Source organism: Bos indicus, chromosome 10 (genome assembly GCF_029378745.1).
Source record: "Bos indicus isolate NIAB-ARS_2022 breed Sahiwal x Tharparkar chromosome 10, NIAB-ARS_B.indTharparkar_mat_pri_1.0, whole genome shotgun sequence".
In the NCBI taxonomy this organism is placed as follows: Eukaryota; Metazoa; Chordata; class Mammalia; order Artiodactyla; family Bovidae; genus Bos; species Bos indicus.
Window position 1 is genome coordinate 4,132,889 of NC_091769.1, and position 21,435 is coordinate 4,154,323.

Genomic DNA, 21,435 nt, shown 5'->3' on the forward strand with positions numbered 1-21,435 from the left:
TTTTCATTTTTCATGCATTGGAGAAGGAAATGGCAACCCACTCCAGTGTTCTTGCCTGGAGAATCCCAGGAAGGGCAGAGCCTGTTGGCTGCCATCTATGGGGTCGCACAGAGTCGGACACGACTGAAGCGACTTAGCAACAGTTTTAGAGAAGTATATAATAGTGTTTCATTTCTTTTATTTATAAACAAGGGTAAGATAGCAGTAACCAAAGACTATAGTGAAATACTGAGAAATTAGTGACATGTACTTGCTGCGTTAAGTATTTAGTTTTATAGTATTTCTGCTGCTGCTGCTGCTAAGTCGCTTCAGTTGTGTCCAACTCTGTGCAACCCCATAGACAGCAGCCCACCAGGCTCTGCTGTCCCTGGGATTCTCCAGGCAACAACAATGGAGTGGGTTGCCATTTCCTTTTCCATTGCGTGAAAGTGAAAAGTGAAAGTGAAGTCGCTCAGTCGCGACTGACTCGTGGCGACCCCGTGGACTGTAGCCCACCAGGCTCCTCCATCCATGGGATTTTCCAGGCAAGAGTACTGGAGTGGGGTGCCATCACCTTCTCCATTATAGTATTTCTAATCAATGTCAATTTATCTCGCATGTTTCCATTAATTTTCCCCTCATCAAGAGCAGTGTTTTTAAAATAATGATAGGAAAACACAGACAAGAGTAGACGGAACACAGATATAACATGGCAGGATTTGTCTGCCAAGTTTCCTCTTGAGACAGAATCATTACTGCTTTATTACTTCCAAGACTTAAAAAAATGCTTCACCTTAAAACTCTTTTTTGTTAGACCCATGAGTCAGATCATCAAATATTAATGAACTAACTTCTTTTTCTAGCCTTTAAAAATATCACAGAAACTACCTAAACTAGAATATTCAACATTCATCCCTTTTTCCTCCTATAACTATCTTAAGGCATAAAAGTTTAGATCAAATAAACTTCTAAAACATTGAGACTAAATGTATGTCTACTTCAAAATGTTAATCTTTTACCCAGAAGGTAAATTAAAGTAGATTCTAATCCTGAAACTATTAAACCACTTATTTATGGATCACTTACTGTCCTCTTAAAAAAAAATGAAATAAAAATGGAGTTCTATTATTGTGATTACTTTCATTTTCATTCACATAAGAAATATTTCATTGATTAGGCATTTCAACCATATTATACAGTGAACTTTTAGGTGGTTGGAATAAGAATTTATGACAAATTCTATAGGTCTACTATATTCATTTTTAGTTTCAAAAGATTTTTCTTTAAAAAAAAAAAAAAAAACAACAACAACAGAAGAGAGAGAGACAAGTAACAGAAAATGACCTGTACCTTCCATCTTCTAGCTGAAGGGCTCTCAAGCCTGCTAAGCAAGCTTCTTTATTTACCCGACTTAGGTCATCTCCAAGAATAACTAGGCATGAAAGGCCAGTGTAGGTCATTGCTATGTGGCCACTGTCGTAAGGATGAGCAGTTCCGGGATTCTAGATTCAAAAGTAATATAACGTTAATTAGAAAACTGAATGAAATCTTACTCCATTATACAATTTGACAAGAAGTTTCAGTAAACAGTAAAATCAAATGTTGTTTTTACTGACTTGTATAGACATCTGGTAGAGAAAAATAAAACTCAGTTTCATGTATGTCTCAACATAAGTATTACTGCATACTATCCAGGCACGTAATTTTAAAATTTATCCTCAAGTTTTATGGAAGTAGATCTGATATTCAAATAAACCAAATTATTTAAACTTTCTATTTGATCAACCACATCAATTATTTAGAAAAGCATGTAGAAATAATTATTTTATGCCATACAAATTCAAATTAAGTACCACAGTAGTAATTACCATTTAAAAATAATACAAAACAATATAGTTGAAAAATCTTTTCCTATTCTCATACAGTTGAATTATCTGACTTTCTAATAACATTAACACTTAGAATAGCAAATAACAAAAAAATGCAAAGGCTTAAGATACTAACATTGAAAAATTCTTTGGAATAAAATAATCTAACTTTTAAAGTTTAGATCCCAAATGAGTACTGACTGTAAAGTATTTTGTGAAGACTGTTAGACTAGTAATTGACCAGGCAGAGCTGGGGAGTCAAACTACGAAACTCATATTACCAAAATACTTACTGAATTAGTTTCACTGATTTGACGGTTCCAACAAAACTACAAAAAGTTATCAAAAATCTCTTAAGGTTTATAAAATATGTGACTCCTTGTAGGAAACCCTGTAGACTCCAGTTGGCACAGACACAGATAAAATTAACTTAAAAACTTTTTAAAATAAAAGTAAAAATGTAACACCAAGTAACTTAAGACTGCACAATACACAAAGCACTTAAAATTTTATAATTATTTTCAAATAGCCAATCCTATTAACTAGTTATTTTAAAAAGCTAATTTCACTTAAAAAAATTTTACATTGTACTAATTTATCTGTTAAGAAAGTTTTGATTTTGACAGACTAAGAGCACATTTTAAATTCATCTTTCTCACAGGCTTTCCTTCTGTTTTAGTTGGGCTCATCAATAACTACTTCAATACCTGAATAACTGCTCAAAATATTACAAAGTTAAAATGAATCTTATACAAAGATTTTGGTTAAAATAGACTCCATTGCTTTCTACAATAAATGTTAACCTCTACACTACTAAAAGGCATCAAATCCTGGCTCTATTACACATTGGCTTGCTCATTCTGAAAAATGGAGATATTAGTGTCCACTTCACAGGCTTACTGTGAAGATTAAATAAAGTTACTGTCTATACAGATGCTAGTTATCTTACTGATGATAATGCAAGTGCAAGGCAAGTATCCAAAGGGCCACTACTTCTTTGGAGTCATGACCCAAGGGTCTTAGAACCACCAGTGACTTAATCAGAATACTTATCTGCTCACTGACCTTCCGTAGTTCTTTACAAAATGTGTTTGTAAGGTGTTCAAATTTCCTCTAAATATGAACTCGCCCCACCTATCCAGTTTTACATATACAACTCCTTATATGGTCTCACAAATATGACAAGCAACTCTTCATTGTGGTATCTCTTTCATTCTGAGTTTCTCCTTAGAACTTAAGCTCTGATATGCCTGGATACTCTACTCCACATTTATAACTGACTTCTTAGAATTCTTTTTTGGTTGTTGTTGTTGTTCAGCTGCCAAGTCATGTCTGACTCTCTGAGACCCCACGAACTGCAGAATGCCAGGCTTCCCTGTCCTTCACCATCTCCTGGAGTTTGCTCAAACTCATGCCCACAAGTCAGTGATGCCATCTCATCCCGTCGCCCCCTTCTCCTCTTGCTCTCAATCTTTCCCAGCATCAGGGTCTTTTCCAATGAACCAGCTCTTCACATCAGTTGGCCAAAGTATTGTAGCTTACTTAAACTAAGTACCTGCTACGTTAAAAGCACTGTGGCATATCCAAACATAAATCAAACGTGTACCTTAATCGTGAAGGTAGAAGAGAAGTCTATTTAAGTACAGTACAAATCAGGATGCAGTAAGTGTCATGATGGAAATACAATAATGCATGGATAAAGATTTTTTTCTGAAGGATGAGAGAAGCTTGGTTAGGTACAGATGAAAAGGGGGCTTTAGGTAGGAGGAAAAGTAAAAGTAAAGCAGAGAAGGAAAAATCCTGGCTATGCAGTATGTGTTAAGGATAGCACATAGTTTCAAAGAGAATACGGGATTTGTTGGAAGAAAAACAGTGAGAAAAGGGGGTTGAGAGGATCCATCAGTGTTTCTCAAAACGTGTTCTATGGCCACTAGCGGCCCTGAGCATTTTTCAGTTAAGTCAATGGCCTACAGGTGGTTTTAGAAGAAAAACTGACGATGTTATTTTATTTACATACTATATTAGACAGTCTTATTGCTCCCTCAGGTTCTCGTGGTTTCACCCCTCTCCTGGATTCTCAGCCACCACCCTAACAGACAACTCCTCGTGGGCCCGTATGATTCCACCAGAGCCTCTAGCTCCTTCTATCATTCAACATTCAGATTAATGCAACACAGAATGGAGTGGGACCCAGCTTCCCCAGTAAATGCCTAGGTCTCGATGAATTAGGGCCACAAATGGGTTTTAGGAGACTCTGTGAACCAAAGGCAAAAAAGGTTTCTTCCTAAACTTTATTCTTGTTATTTCAAATATGCTTTGGGAGAGGGGTGAGGGGAAAAAGGAAGCTGTTTCCATAAAGTGATGTTATCAAAGAACTGTTTTACTCCAACAAGTGTAGGTATACATCTGTACAGGGTATAGTCTGTATAACGGTCATTATTATCAGGGTCATGACTTACAGATATCCTGTCCATTATGACTAAATGCAGAGCTATCTCTAATTAGCACTGGCTTAAGTTGCAAAGTATTTTATGCATCAGATAAAAAGAACAATTTTTACGGATTTTTCTAGATTCTCTAATAAAAGCAATGGGCATACGTGATTGGAGATACTTTAGCAAAGTCATATGACTCACACAGGCACGCTTGTCTACAGCTTAAGGCAAAGGAAGAAAGCTGAAGTGGTGCCTCTGTCAAATCATGTCACTTCCTCCAAAATCACTGCTATTTATTCAAAAATTTTGAAGCAGAGTATGGAAAAACTGGTAGCATGCCATTTACCTTCAGTTTGGAACCAGATACAAATCTTGATGTACTCAGTGTAGCCAGATATTGGCTTGTAACCATTATATACGCAGGCCGATCCCATCTAGGAAAAAGTTTCTATTTTGTGAGGTCTTCTTCCACAAAATGATGACACTTTTCTCTGCTTTCTATTGTAGAAAAATACTTTGTACGCAGAAGAAACACCTACAAAAGGTTGTTTGGGGCCTCTTTGAAGAGGACAAAGCTCCTGTCAGGACCTACGGCTTTTCGGCACCTGCACGCACTAGCGCCACAGTCCTGCCTGAGCCTTGGTGACAACCTGCCTTTGCATGAAGGTCGTCACAATCCATCACTACTTGGCCTCGCACCAGTGCCTTGGCAAGAACGTTTTCTTTCATTCCTAAGAAATGTGAACCACATATAAAGTCCTACTGGAACACATGGAAGGTTTCTTAGGGAACAAACGTACTCGAGTACTTTATTCCCATTTTCTCCAGGAAATCACCTATAATTTGTACACACACACACACACACACACACACACACACCCAGGTGCAATAGCAACAAAAACATAATTTTTGTAACAATAGGAATTCCTGTGGGCTTATATATTGTGCATTATTTCAGGAAGTAAGGTGGGTACAGCTTTCCTTTAAAAAGTTACAGTTCATAAAACACCTTTATTTAGCTACACTAAAACTTGGAAACCTGGTTCTTTCTATATACTTTCTTGGTTTTCTTTCTTACTAAAAAGCTCTACACTCCCCCTCCTCTTTCCTCCTAATCCAAACAGAACTAACCTTTGATGGATTGAATGGAATACCCAGGTAGGAAGAGCCTCGGAAACCACAGCGATTTAGATTTGATCCTGGAAAATAAAAACATGTACTTTTAAAGTGTACCTTATTTTCACACAGATTCTAATGCAGTTCAATTATACAATCTCTCAGAAAAAGTGTATTTTAGTACCAAAGCTTTGTCACTATCTCCATTTTCATGCTACCTAATGCTGAATGTCTGCTCTAGGAGCTTTACGCGGATTCTTCATTTAATTTCCAAACCAGTCCAAACCAAAATATGACTTCCTACCAGATACTTTTAATTTCAGCCTATGTCACTGAGTCAAAAATGTTTTCCTACCTTTTCTAAATGACGATTTTTCATGTGATCAACATATTCAACCTCTCTTGCTATAGAACCGAAAGCAGATGCGCTGATAATAAGTGACATGTTCAAAGTAATAGCTGGTTAGCAACACAAATAGTCCCATCCAGTGTCTTTTAACTTTAACTCACAGCTTCTTTACAGAGGAGAAATGTTTAGGTATAAATTGTTCTACAGTTGCAGAAAATAAATGTACTTTATATTTTAGTATTAGATAGTCCTTCTTTCTAAGTACAATGCTTTGTACAAAAGAACACTTTAGTTAGAACCTGGTATCTGCTTATTCATAGCATGTTTAATCACAAGATTTTTTCCTACCTAAAATTTTTCATTTTTCAAGATATCAATGGAATATAACTGGGAACCTAAGAAAGGAAATAGCTACACCCATGAAAAGGAATTCTTGAGCACTACTGATGGGAATGTAAACTGTTGTAGCCACTCAAAAGAATTAAGACTAGAACCACCATGTGACCCAGCAATTTCACTTTTGGGTATATATATTAAAAAAAAAAATGGCATCATTATATCAAACATTATCTGTAGTCCCATGTTTACTGCACTATTCACAATACCCCAGACATGGAAACCACATAAGTGTCCAACTATGGAGGAAAGGATAGAAAACATGTGAAGTATCTATAAACATATATGTCTCACACACACACACACACACACACACACACACAAAGATATTATGACTCAGCCATCAAAACATGGAAATTATGCTTCTTGCAACAATATGGATGAACCTAAAGGGCATTCAGTTCAGTTCAGTTCAGTTGCTGAGTCATGTCTGGCTCTTTGCGACCCTGTGGACTGCAGCACGCCATGCCTCCCTGTCCATCACCAACTCCCAGAGTTTACTCAAACTCACGCCCATTGAGCCGGTGATGCCATCCAACCATCTCATGCTCTGTCGTCCCCTTCTCCTCCCGCCTTGAATCTTTCCCAGCATCGGAGTCTTTTCAAAGGAGTCAGCTCTTCACATCAGGTGGCCAAAGTATTGGAGTTTCAGCTTCAGCATCAGTCCTTTCAATGAATATTCAGGACTGATTTCCTTTAGGATGGACTGGTTGGATCTCCTTGCAGTCCAACGGACTCTCAAGAGTTTCTCCAACACCACACTTCAAAAGCATTCAATGCTCAGCTTTTTTTTTTTTTTTTAAACTTTACAAATTGTATTAGTTTTGCCAAATATCAAAATGGATCCGCCACAGGTATACAAGTGTTCTTTATAGTCCAACTCTCACATCCACACATGACCACTGGAAAAACCATAGCCTTGACTAGACGGACCCTGTTGGCAAAGTAATGCCTTGAGAACCCCATGGACAGTATGAAAAGGGCATCACACTAAGTGAAATAAACCAGACAGAGAAAGACACACAGTGCATGTTACTTACATGTCATAATCCAAACAAGCTGAACTCAGAGAGAGGAGAATATGAGTTGTCAGGGCAGGCAGGGAAGATGCTGGCCAAAGGGTACAAACTTTGAACTGTAAGGTGAATAGGATCTGGGGATCTAATGCATGTACAGCATGGTGACTGTACTGAACAATACTATACTGTATCCTTGCAAGTTAATAAGACCTTAAATAGCAGAACTTAAATTTTATCACCACACACACAAAAATGTAATTCTGTGAGGGGAATGGAGCTTTTAACTAACCTTATTGTGGTAATCATTTCACAGTATATATGTACATCAAATAATCATGCTGTATACCTTAAACTTACATACACGTCAGTAATATCTCCAGAATGTTGGAAAGAAATTCAAAAATATAAATGAAAAAAGTGGTCATACCCACATTAAAAAGATAAGTGTGGTTTTAAGAACTATTAGAAAATCAGCATGATAGAAATAGAAGGTAGGAATGTAGTACTAACAGACTGTATGTGTATTGTTATTTAAAAAAAAATCAAGCCAACACACTAGTACAACAGCTGGAACATGGAAGCAACCTAGATATCCATCATCAGATGAATGGATAAAGAAGCTGTGGTACGTATACAAAATGGAATAATACTCAGCCATAAAAAGGAACACATTTGAGTCAGTTCTAATGAGGTGGCTGAATCTGGAGTCTATTATAGAGAAAAACAAATATCGTGTATTAATGTATATGTATGGAGTCTAGAAAGATGGCACTGATGAACCTATTTACCGGGCAACAATGGAGATGCAGACACAGAGAAGAGACTCATGGACATGGGCTGGGGGGAGGAGGAGAGGGAGAAACGAATGGAGAGAATAACGTGGAAACACATACAGTACCACGTGTAAAGTAGATAACCAACGGGAATGTGCTGTATGACTCAGGGAACTCAAACCGGGGCTCTGTGACACTGGTGGGAAAGGGTGGGGAGGTGGGAGGAAGGTTCCAGAGGGAGGGGACACATGCATACCTATGGCTGATTCATGCTGATGTATGGCAGAAACCAACACAATATTGTGAAGCAATTTTCCTTCAATTAAAAATAAGTTAGTTTAAAAAAAAATAAGTTTCGGGAAAAAAATCAAGCTGACTTAAAAACTGGTTCTGAGGTGAGGACCTAGTTTCACACCCCTTCTGACTGGTGCACGAGTAATCATAATTGGTTTCAGGCACTAGACACTGTAACAGGGCTTCCCTTGTGGCTCAGCTGGTAAAGGATCCACCTACAGTGTAGGAGACCCCGGTCCCATTCCTGGGTTGGGAAGATCTGCTGGAGAAGGGATAGGCTGCCCACTTCAGTATTCTTGGGCTTCCCTTGTGGCTCAGAGGGTGAAGAATCCACCTGCAATGTGGGAGACCTGGGTTTGAAACCCTGGAGAAGGGAAAGGCTACCCACTCCAGTATTCTGGCCTGGAGAATTCCATGGACTATACAGTCCATGGGATCAAAAAGAGTCAAACACGACTGAGCGACTCTACCTTTCACACTATTCAGTTTTGTATCTCCTGAAATACTTAGAATAGTAGCTTATACATTAATTCTCTGAGTAATCTAGGAAACTTCTTCCCTAAACTTAAAACTCTGCATGAAGAATCTTCCCCCATTAACAACAAAAAAAATTACTTAAAAATGAATACTATCTAATGGTGATAATGATTTTGATGACCATGGTTCTCTTACTTTTGCTAAAGACTTTTAAATTGGTAAGGCTTCCCTTGTGGCTCAGCTGGTAAAGAATCCGCCTGCAATGAGGGAGACCTGGGTTTGATCACTGGGTTGGGAAGACCCCCTGGAGAATGGAAAGGCTACCCACCCCAGTATTCGGCCTTGGAGAATTCTATGGACAGTCCATGTGGACATGACTGAGCGATTTTCATTTTCACTTTAAATTGGTAAGCCATTTAAGACTTGCTAATACATTGTGACTGAAATTGAAGAAAGTAGGGAAAACTGCTAGACCATTCAGGTACGACCTAAATCAAATCCCTTATGATTATACAGTGGAAGTGAGAAATAGATTTAAGGGCCTAGATCTGATAGATAGAGTGCCTGATGAACTATGGAATGAAGTTCGTGACGCTGTACAGGAAACAGGGATCAAGACCATCCCCATGGAAGAGAAATGCAAAAAAGCAAAATGGCTGTCTGGGGAGGCCTTACAAATAGCTGTGAAAAGAAGAGAAGCGAAAAGCAAAGGAGAAAAGGAAAGACATAGGCATCTGAATGCAGAGTTCCAAAGAATAGCAAGAAGTGATAAGAAAGCCTTCCTCAGTGGTCAGTGCAAAGAAATAGAGGAAAAGAACAGGATGGGAAAGACTAGAGATCTCTTCAAGAAAATTAGAGATACCAACGGAACATTTCATGCAAAGATGGGTTGATAAAGGACAGAAATGGTAGGGACCTAACAGAACCAGAAGATATTAAGAAGAGATGGCAAGAATAAACAGCAGAACTGTACAAAAAAGATCTTCACAACCCAGATAATCACGATAGTGTAATCACTGACCTAGAGCCAGACATCCTGGAATGTGAAGTCAAGTGGGCCTTAGAAAGCATCACTATGAACAAAGCTAGTGGAGGTGATGGAATTCCAGTTGAGCGATTTCAAGTCCTGAAAGATGATGCTGTGAAAGTGCAGCCCTCAATACGCCAGCAAATTTGGAAAACTCTGCAGTGGCCAGAGGACTGGAAAAGGTCAGTTTTCATTCCAATCCCAAAGAAAGACAATGCCAAAGAATGCTCAAACTACTGCACAATTGCACTCATCTCACACGCTAGTAAAGTAATGCTCAAAATTCTCCAAGCCAGGCTTCAGCAATATGTGAACCATGAACTTCCTGATGTTCAAGCTGGTTTTAGAAAAGGCAGAGGAACCAGAGACCAAATTGCCAACATCTGCTAGATCATGGAAAAATCAACAGAGTTCCAGAAAAACATCTATTTCTGCTTTATTGACTATGCCAAAGTCTTTGACTGTGTGGATCACAATAAACTGTGGAAAATCCTGAAAGAGATGGGAATACCAGACCACCTGAACTGCCTCTTGAGAAATTTGTATGCAGGTCAGGAATCAACAGTTAGAACTGGACATGGAACAACAGACTGATTCCAAATAGGAAAAGGAGTACATCAAGGCTGTATATTGTCACCCTGCTTATTTAACTTATATGCAGAGTACATCATGAGAAACGCTGGGCTGGAAGAAGCACAAGCTGGAATCAAGATTGCCGGGAGAAATATCAATAACCTCAGTTATGCAGATGACACCACCCTTATGGCACAAAGTGAAGAGGAACTCAAAAGCCTCTTGATGAAGGTGAAAGAGGAGAGTGAAAAAGTTGGCTTAAAACTCAACATTCATAAAACAAAGATCACGGCATCTGGTCCCATCACTTCATGGCAAATAGATGGGGAAACAGTGTCAGACTTTATTTTTGGGGGCTCCAAAATCACTGCAGATGGTGACTGCAGCCATGAAATTAAAAGACGCTTACCCCTTGGAAGGAAAGTTATGACCAACGTAGATAGCATATTCAAAAGCAAAGACATTACTTTGCCAACAAAGGTCCATCTACTCAAGGCCATGGTTTTTCCTGTGGTCATGTATGGATGTGAGAGTTGGACTGTGAAGAAGGTTGAGCATCGAAGAACTGATGCTTTTGAACTGTGATGTTGGAGAAGACTCTTCAGAGTCCCTGGGACTGCAAGGAGATCCAACCAGTCCATTTCGAAAGAGATCAGCCCTGGGATTTCTTTGGAAGGAATGATGCTAAAGCTGAAACTCCAGTACTTTGGCCACCTCATGCGAAGAGCTGACTCATTGGAAAAGACTCTGATGCTGGGAGGGATTGGGGGCAGGAGGACAAGGGGACGACAGAGGATGAGATCGCTGGATGGCATCACTGACTCGATGGACGTGAGTCTGAGTGAACTCCGGGAGTTGGTGACGGACAGGGAGGCCTGGCGTGCTGCGATTAATGGGGTCGCAAAGAGTCGGACGCGACTGAGCGACTGAACTGAACTGAACTGAATACATCGTGAGTCATAAAAAGGCTCATACCCTTTGACTTGGGAATGATGGACATGAATATCCACTCCAGTAACTTCGAAAATGAGATGATTATATGCGCAGAAACACTCAAGATAGTATTTTGATGATAAAAATTTTGAAGTGACACAGAAGTCCAATGCGTTAAATGTGTAACGTATTTTATCTACTCAAAGAAAAGCAATGTATCTACTCTACTCTACTCTATTAAAAGCATCTACTACTCTATTAAAAGCAATTATTTGGGAAAACTTAATAGTAACACAGAGAAACATATATGATCAAGTTAAGAGAAAAGCAGGATACAAAAATATATGTGTATTATGTTTATAATTAGGTGAAGTGTACTTATGATCAAAGCTTCAAAGGCAATAAACATTTTGTGGGACATGAATAAAGTTGAATTTTGTCTTTGTCACAAATTACCACAAACTTAGTAACTTAAAACAACACTCATTTATTGTCCCACAGTTCTGTAAGGTCAGAAGTCCAAGATAGGTTTCACCAGGCTAAAATACTTGTTTTATGTTGTAGGGCTACATTCCTTATTGGAGGTTCTGGGGAACAATCTGCCTCTGAGTTCATTTAAGGTTGTTTGGCAGAACCAAGTTCCTTGCAGTTGTAAGACTAAGGTCTCTACTCCCTTGCCAGATGTCAGCTAGGGCGTGCCCTTACCTCCCAGAGGGCACTCCTGCCATTTCCCGCATCTGGGCCCCTGTATCTCAGAATACAGCAATGGGGCCCAAATCCTTCTCATGCTTAGACTCTCTCTAGTTTCCCCTTCTGCAGCATCTCGCTCTTGTCCTCCTTTCCTGCATTTTTCTCTTTTGTCTTCTGTAATAAAGGTTTATGTGATTATACTGTGACTGTATGTATAACAACCATAGACAATCTCCATATTTTAAGATTAGCTAATTAGTAACCTTAACTTCCGGAGAAGGCAATGGCACCCCACTCCAGTACTCTTGCCTGGAAAATCCTATGGACGGAGGAGCCTGGTGGGCTGCAGTCCATGGGGTCGCTACAAGTCAGACACGACTTCATTTTCACTTTCACTTTTCACTTTCATGCATTGGAGGAGGAAATGGCAACCCACTCCAGAAATCTTGCCTGGAGAATCCCAGGGATGGGGGAGCCTGGTGGGCTGCCGTCTGTGGGGTCGCACAGAGTCGGACACGACTGAAGCAACTTAGCAGCAGCGGCAGCAGCAACCTTAACTTCATCTGCAGCATCTGTAGTACCTAGGTTAGTGCTTGACTGAATAACCAGGGAACAGGAATTATGGGGGGAGAGGAGGTGACATCTTCAGAATTCTGCCTAACACTCTTTCCATACTCCAAACTGGATATAACATTGTATTTTTTAAATTAAAAATAAATTATCCCTTCCTTACCAAGCTACGAGTGCCTTTATCCTTTTAGGGTCATTTGTTTTAATCCATCTTGAATTGGGTGAGGGGTAATGTCAAACGATATATTTTCCTAGGTCCTATATTTTATCTGAACCCTAAAATGTTTTACTATTATTATTTAAACTTTTTCAATCAGCTTTTCCTTTTTTCCCTTTGGACTGCCTTTTTAAAAGTTATCTTTTCAAGCTACTGATCCACTGACAGTTCTCTATGAAAATCAAATCCTATTTCTACTTTTGATGAAAGAAAGCTGATTCCATGTTTCAGGTCAGAGTTCATACTTCCCTTAAGAAACCTTCTGGAGCCCCCACTAAGTCAGTTTCATATCAAGGCTGATGTATAGTAGGGGCTTAATAAAGCAACGTTTCTTTAAAATAAAAATATCTTTTCTTCCATTTTCAAAAGAGAGTACACATCATCATCTTAAAAAATTCATCAGGCCATTCTGTCTGGCTCCTGTCAAGATTTGTCTGCTACTGTGAATTCTTTTATAATACTAGTAAGCTTACTTATTTATGATAACTATTCAAGTACAAACATGCAATTTATTCCGAATTTACAACTGAGTGCATATTCAGGATAAAGTTTAAACTTCTTCGGAGGGTTTTAGATAGCGCCCTCCAGTGTTCCTATTCAGTACTAGCAAGTAAAATGTGGTCTGGCGGATGAACATTATCAAGTCTAGTTCGGAAAAATGTAGATGCTTTTGGGTCATAACCTCGGCCCACATCAAAACCCTCAGAGTAGGACCTGAACATTATAATACATATAAGAAAGAAAAATAATCCCTGCCTTATTACACAGTCAGAATTGAGAACCACTGATTTGGTGAATACATCCATAAAGTCAGACTAGTTTACCATGTTATATGGAAGTAGCTTAGACAGCTATGCATCATAAAAACCCAGATTACTTAACAAATGAAACTGGGTCAACAGAAAGAAAAAGGAGCAGCAGCAAAAATGGGCATATGAATGGGTGTAATATACACATGGGTATTTATGTGTGAGTATGTAGTTGTTGTCTAGTCACTAAGTCATGTCCACCTCTTTTGCAACCCCATGGATTGTAGCCCACCAGGCTCCTCCGTCCCTGGGATTCTCCAGGTGAGAATATTGGAGTGGGTTGCCATTTCTTCCTTCAGGGAATCTTCCTGAGCCAGGGATCAAACCCATGTCTCCTGCATTGGCAGGTAGGTTCTTTACCACTTGGTCACCAAGGAAGGCCAAGTATGTAGAGAGATGTATTAAAGAATAAAACATGTTTAGCTATCAACCATAAAGAAAAACAATCCCTTTATCTGCATGCTTGCACATTAAAGATAAGTATTAAGCTACAAAGCTGACTTCTGCTTGATGACTGGGTCATATCTGACTTACAACTTAGGATTTGACTACTAAACTCAAAGAAACACCAGCCATGCCAAGCATCATAAAGACAATGTATTTAGATATTCTCTAAAAAGCAAAGAAACTCATAGAATGTAAAACTTTAATGAGAGTTTAAAAAGATTTTAGTCAGGAGAGTTACTTTGCTTTTCATAAGAAAGTGCATTTGCCCTCTTTTAAAGAGAAAATTTTATTGAGACAAAATAAAAATACATAAAATATTATATTTAAATGCTTCCAATAAAAGATAACTCAAGCTAAAATATCACCAAATTACTAGTGGTGTTACGCTGCTTATATAATCCAAAACTTGTTTTGGTTATGTTCGTAACTTTCTAATTTTCATTTTCAAAGTTATGTTATTGCACTATGCAAAAAGAATTCAAGTGAATGTGGTGATTTTTTTTAACGTAAAAGTAGACATTTACATTGTATGGCTATAGAAATAATTTCTCACAGGTCTCAAGAAACACAAGATTTCCTAGTAAAAGAACATATCTTATATGACTCCTGTTTCAGGATGTCAAGAAAGATCCACACAAGGTAAATAAAATATTATATAGCTTAAAAAATGTTTTTTGTATCTATTTCCTAAATTCCACAGATTAGTTTTAGAATAGGACCTAGACCAGTTAAAGAGAAGGCAGGTGGGGGATTTTCTTTCATAGAGATTTGAAACTTAATAGCATTTCATCCAACAAAACAGTAAGCTGAGAATTTGGAACTGCAGGTGGGCTGTGAAAAGACCTGTGACATAGCATACCAGATAGCGACTAAGGGCCGCTGCGGACATAAACCAACCCATGACTGGGACACTACCTTTACATAAAATTCTTGATCTACAATGCCTCCCAAACAACTGTTCTATAATTTCTAAAATTTCTAACGCTCAGTTTAGCCACATGAAACTATACTTATATTTCCAGCATGTTGTTTAAAATAAAAAAAGGAAGCAAACTCACTGAAAGTCTACTAAAAAATTGAAATCATTGAACATTTTACATTTTAATATTAAACCACTTTATCTACATTTCCAAATACTTAATTCTAATTTTTATGAGCTCTATTAAGGAAGAGGTATCAGATTTATTTTCCTTTAAACACATAAGACAGCCTCAGAGTTCTCATGAAAAAATTCTTATCTCACAGAAAAATACACATGATAAAAAGAGCACTCGACGCATGGGATCAGTATAGGGAAAACTGAAAATGAGAAACAGAAAGCTGTATTCTAACTTTGTTTCTAACATTAACTAGTTATATTACCGTGGACAGATGACTACTCTCTCTGGATACTCTCTCTGGATCTTAACATCTACTTGTAAACTGATGGACTATAATATTCCTTGTTTTGTTCTAGCTCCAAAATTGTCTGGTTGTGCCCCTGGTCAGAGAGGGTAACGAAGTCGCCAGGCTGATCCCTGGTGTTTCCTAAATACTTCCTGACATTGATGAGAAGGGCCCCAACCCTCCAATGGTCTGACCGCACACTTATTACTAGGATACCACTGGGATCTTTACACTCCTAGGATTAAATGGAAGGCCAGGGGTAATTGTGATTAAATATTTACAAGGTACTTAATTGCCACACAGGACAGTTTCCACAAGGGACTATATATTTTCCCAGTATAGCAGCATGGGGACCTGGAGTCAGAAGCCAGGGATTCCAGTCTGACTCTGTCACTGACATCTGTGTGTGACCTCGGGCAGGCCTCTCACTCACTTTTCCTTTCAATGTCTGCCCGACTTCTGGGAAAGGCAGACTGAGGGAAGAACAATGTGATGGTGTATTTGAAAACTACAAAGTATTAAATAATGCACTGAATTGTTCCTGCCAGTAGCAAAATGTCAATATTTGTGTACAGTCATATAAATTGGCTTAGTTTTTATTTGTGTTGTGTTTTAAAGAGGCTGAGATAAAGATTTCTTAACTCAAATTTTTAAAATACAGAATTTTTATTGTCAGCATTCAAACAATGCAGAAATATAGAATCAAACAAAAGTACCTTATCCAGCCATCCCCTACCTCTGTTCTCATCTCCTTCCCCCTCCACAAAGGCTGTCTATGCATGCTTTTGGAGCTTTTCCTATACACTGATGTTAATAGATTATTAAAACAAAACACCCCTGTACATGCCGGTATTTATCATTTAACTGCATCTGATGAACAGTGTCATGTAAGAACATACACAGATCTACCTCAGTCACCGTACTGCGGGGGAGTACTCTTTACTGGCCTACAGCTGATTTAACTGTTTCATTTTCGGTGGATACTTACTGTTTCTGACGTATTACTATAACAAACAATGCCAACACATCCGTCTACACAGAGTTCTGTGCACATGTACTAGGTTCCTGAGGTTAGCAACAACTTACCACTAACCTGGAGGCTTTAAACAACAGAAATGTATTAACAACAGAAATGTATTCTCTCGTATAGCCCAGGAGTTCAAAATCAAGTTGTCAGCAGGTTGGCTCCTTCCGAAGGCTCTGAGGCAAAGCCCGGTGTATACCCGCTCTGAGTTTCTGGTGGACCCACCCTGAGCTCTGCGTCTGTCTTCACATGGCCTGTCGTCCTCCGTGAGTAGCTCCCTTCCGTTCTCTCTGAAGGACACCAGTCACTCTTCTTGAGCTCCTTACCCTAATTATGCTTCCCAATTATGCTTCCAAATGCAGTCACCCTCTGAGGTTCTGGGTGCATATGCCTTTGGGGGACCATTATTTAATTAGATACAACACACACAAGGACAGGTGAGGGCAAAGAGTCACACTCCTAAAATGCCCTTCCAAAGGTTACAATTTTTACTTCCACCAACAGAGTATTAAAGTGCTCCTTTCCCCACATTCTTACCAACTTTTAAAACCTTTTCAGTAAATTGATGTGTTAGGTAAAAAATAATGTTAATATTCTTGTTTCTACTGCATCTCCCTAATTTCTAGTATCAGTCGATCCTCTTTTCATGTATTTAATGACTATATGTACTTCTTTTGTGAAGCACCTATTCACAAATTTTGTCATTTTCTAAGTGGCAGTGTGTCATCTTTTCCTCAATCTTTTAACAACTTCTTACAGTTTTGGTATGAATATTTTGTCTAGTATATACAGTGGCACAATTTCCTCCAAGTCTGTTATTTATCCAACTTTATCTTTCCCTATGTCACATTTAAAAATATTTATTTAATCAAATCTGCCAAAATTTTCCTTTATGGTCTCTGGGTTCTGTTTAACACTTTTAAGATTTTTGAGTCCCCTAGGATTTTATGTGATATCACAAAGTAGAACCAATAGAGAGTTATGAGTTATAGAAAGCATTCTATTCAGCTTGCAAATGCCCTATAAATGTGAAAATATTTGAGGAGCTACAGGATGCTGTAGGCTAAATGTGAAAATACAGAAAAGAAAAAAAATAGGAAAAGGTATAAGTCATTTACAGTCCAACAATTGCTGATATGCAGTGATGCACTACACATGAGAAGAGAAAAAAAAATCTAAGACAGGTTCATTCATTGCCCTCCAGAAGTCTACAATTCAGACATAAGCAAAAATATTTTAAGCAACAGTTAAGCAGCAATGATTGAAAAAGTAAAAAATTAGCAATGGGCTTCAATTTATGAAGTACATGGAGTTGAAAGTACAATGGGAAAGAGAATTCTGACAGATGTCAAAAGAGATGGTAAATACACCCAAATTCAAAAAATTTTTAAACTTTCATCAAAGTATAATAAACAGTTTAATGAACTTCTTCAAAGTAAACTTACCTGTATAACCAGCTCTCTGCTCAGGAAAAAGTACATGACCAGCACCCAAGAAGCCCATCCTGCTTCCTTCTTGGCACTCCCCAAAGGCTCAGGTTGGCTTTACTGACATTTTTACTTTGTATTAATAGAATAATATACTATATATTTCTTTATCACAAAATATGTTTGCGACATTCATCCAAATTTTTGTATGTAGGTCTAAACTGTCCTTTCCCATGACTGTACAGTGATCCAGCGTGTGAATTCCGATACATCACTGATCTGCAACACCAATGACGGGTAGTTTGCATATTCCTACTCTGGGCTCCTGTGAAAAATACTGCTATGAATGACCATTCTAGTACATATCTTTTGGAGAACACATTTTTTCATTTCTGGTTGGGTACATACTGCTGCTATTGCTGCTAAGTCACTTCAGTCGTGTCCAACTCTGTGTGACCCCACAGACGGCAGCCCACCAGGCTCCCCCGTCCCTGGGATTCTCCAGGCAAGAACACTGGAGTGGGTTGCCATTTCCTTCTCCAATGCATGAAAGTGAAAAGTGAAAGTGAAGTCACTCAGTCGTGTCCGACTCTTAGCGACCCCATGGACTGCAGCCCACCAGGCTCCTCCGTCCATGGGATTTTCCAGGCAAGAGTACTGGAGTGGGGTGCCGTTGCCTTCTCTGGGGTACATACTAGGGAGCAGAACTGCTGTCACAGAATGCACATTTGTTGCGTATTAGTAAATTTGTAAATTTAGTAACTTTGTTGTGTTTTAGTAAATACTGCCAAACAGTAACTATAAAATAGTTACAGTTGTGCAACATTCTCATCAACATTTGTTATTTTCCACCTCTCTCATTTTGGTCATTCTAGTGAGTGCACAGCTAACATAATTATCAGAGATAACGTGACAGTTTCAGATGACAGTTGGCAAGGCTCTTGCAATAGAAGATCAAATAATGAGAAAAGTAAGAAGCCTTCAAAAAGAATATAGTATTAATTAGCTCAATCATGAAGCCAGCAAACAGTCTTTAAAGGCAGATAAAAATATAAAAGAAAGTAGGAAGCACAATGAAAAAAATGATTACTGTTCTGATGATTGTAACCTATAGCATGGGTTTCCTACACTTCTAGAGGAACCATAGCTATTTTACTCCAAGAAAATTAAGTATCATAAGTAATGTCTAAAAGTAATATATTTTAGCAAAAACTTCTTATAGAATAGCTTTGCTATATACCAGTGTATAATTTCCTATCTGTATTATATGAAATATATTTAGGAAACACCAATTTATAATTAGGACATGCACTGTTAATAAACAAACAAAAATTACACATAATCTGTAACAAAACTACCTTACATCTGTTTAATATTAATATCTAACTCTTTAAAAAATTTCAGACTTTCACTCAGACTAGTGAAAAAAAAATTCTGATTAAAAAGGAAAATACAAATTACTTCCATTTTGCAGGTGACTAGAAATTAACCTCACCTTAGCCACAAGCTCCTAGAGAACAAGAACCATATCTCATAGTTTACAACAGTCCCTCTGTACAAGTTTAGCAGAGTATTCTTAGCAGAACATTCAATAAATACTACTCAGCAAGATGTTAGAATCTATACTCTTCAGGATATCACATATGCTGCTTTATGTCATTGGTGGAAAATGATTAGATATTTATATCAGAATTCTGAAAGATCTAAAACTGCCTAATCATTTTTTAACAAGAATTCATTAATAGGCAAATACTTTTTAAAATTATAAACAAATACTACAAACTTCAAGAATAATAAAGTAGAAAGCTCAAACTATGTCCAATGGCATCTGCTAATAGATCAAAGCTCTTTCTTTCTAAATAAAGCTTTGGTTTATTATTTCCCCAAAGCTTACCTGGGTGAGATTATTCCAACCAATGAACCACATCATTAAATTATAAATGCTGACTTATAAAAGAAAGGTAAGCAGTGATCATACATAAGAAGTACATGACTTTCTGGGAGTTTATTTGGGCTTGATCTAATCCAGCTCAATGTTAGCATTTCTAACATTTGTAAGTTAAATCAATATTCGATACTTTAAACTTAACGGAGTGAACAACAGAATTTATAAAACTTGTGTGTATTTAGCTGATCAGTAATTTATGAATTCTGATAACTAATTGATCAAATACATAAAGTTTTAAGAACCATAAAAATGACTGAAGTATAACCAAGAGTTCTAAGAAACCATTAAAGAAACACTAATGGAACATTAGCAGGGAAAATGGTTAAGAGGCTGGAATGAAACTTTTTGATGGCAAGTTTTTTTTCAGTGAAGAGACAAAAAGAATGGCTGAGAATGAAAAACAGAGTGAATGCTACAAAACTAACCAAACATAAATGTGGAATACAAGTCGTCGAGCAGCAGCTGTCAGGGTGGACGTGCACAGCAGGATGGTGCACAACTGCGAATCCCCATTCAACCTCTGAGCAGTCTTCGCAAGGCACGATGCCTACCTTGGTCAGCACCTTGCTCAAACAGAAAGGGAGTGTCGTATTACAAGGAAAACGCAGATGAATAAAATACTGGGTTGGCCGAAAAGTTTGTTCGTGTTTTTCTGCAGGATGTCACGAAAAACCCGAACGAACTTTTCAGCCAACCCAATATGATAATGGTTTGTGAATACACGAAGATTTCCGAGTCCAACACACGTGTTACGCTAGGTACAGCTAGTCACACTAAAAATAAAATGCTAAAAACTCACTCACTGTCTTCTGTGGGAAGGACCTGCAGGGAGTAAATCCACTCTATTATATCATCCTTGTTCACCACATCTAAGGAGTCCAACATATCCAGCCCAGAGAGTGCGAAAAATGCAATAGTCAACCTAAAAAGAAAAAAATATAAAATTCCATCTTATCAAACCAATGAAGTCTTTCTGTTTCAGAAAAATAATAAACTCATTCTAACTTTACAATAATTTAAATGACAGCCCCAACTTGTGAAAACAGAAAAACCCAATTTAGTTTTATAATTTAATAATATCAATCAAATCTTTGTTTTAATTTCTAATAAAGGGATGTTTAAGGCTTAAGAACTCAGTGCTACTCATCTGAAGTATACATGAATTCACTGAAGCCAGGTTATGAGCAACCTAAAGGCTAGAAGTAGAATTGAGAAAGAATTCCATGCACCTAGTCAGTATATATAAGGCCAAAAGGATGGAAAATATATACAAATCTCAATTTTCACTGATTCGCTAACAGCAATTTATCAGTTCAGTTGCTCAGTCATGTCTGACTCTTCGCCACCCCATGGGCTGCAGCATGCCAGGCTTCCCTGTCCATCACTCCCGGAGCTTACTCAATTCATGTCCATTGAGTTGATGATGCCATCCAACCATTTCATCCTCTGTCATCCCCTTCTCCTCCTGCCTTCAATCTTTCCCAGCATCAGGGTCTTTGCCAAGGAGTCAGTTTTTCACATAAGGTGGCCAAAGTATTGGAGTTTCAGCTTCAGCATCAGTCCTTCCAATGAATATTCAGGACTGATTTCCTTTAGGATTGACTGGTTTGATCTCCTTGAAGTCCAAGGGACTCTCAAGAGTTTTCTCCAACACCACAGTTCAAAAGCATCAATTCTT

At 38.1% G+C, this 21,435-nt stretch overlaps 1 protein-coding gene across 4 annotated transcripts in view; it reads right to left on the bottom strand.

The window, feature by feature from the left end:
* The window catches only part of PGGT1B (protein geranylgeranyltransferase type I subunit beta), a 54,390-nt gene that overhangs the window by 23,044 nt on the left and 9,911 nt on the right, over positions 1–21,435 (bottom strand). For 3 of the 4 annotated variants that reach the window (XM_070796823.1, XM_070796824.1, XM_070796826.1), the window contains 3 exons: positions 20,561–20,679; positions 5,414–5,481; positions 1,330–1,481 (listed from right to left, as the gene is read on the bottom strand). In XM_070796823.1, coding sequence (XP_070652924.1) covers positions 1,330–1,481; positions 5,414–5,481; positions 20,561–20,679 — 339 coding nt within the window. Of the gene's footprint in view, positions 1–1,329; positions 1,482–5,413; positions 5,482–17,827; positions 20,383–20,560; positions 20,680–21,435 lie in introns of those variants that run through there. The other variant, XM_070796827.1, reaches the window with a different exon arrangement.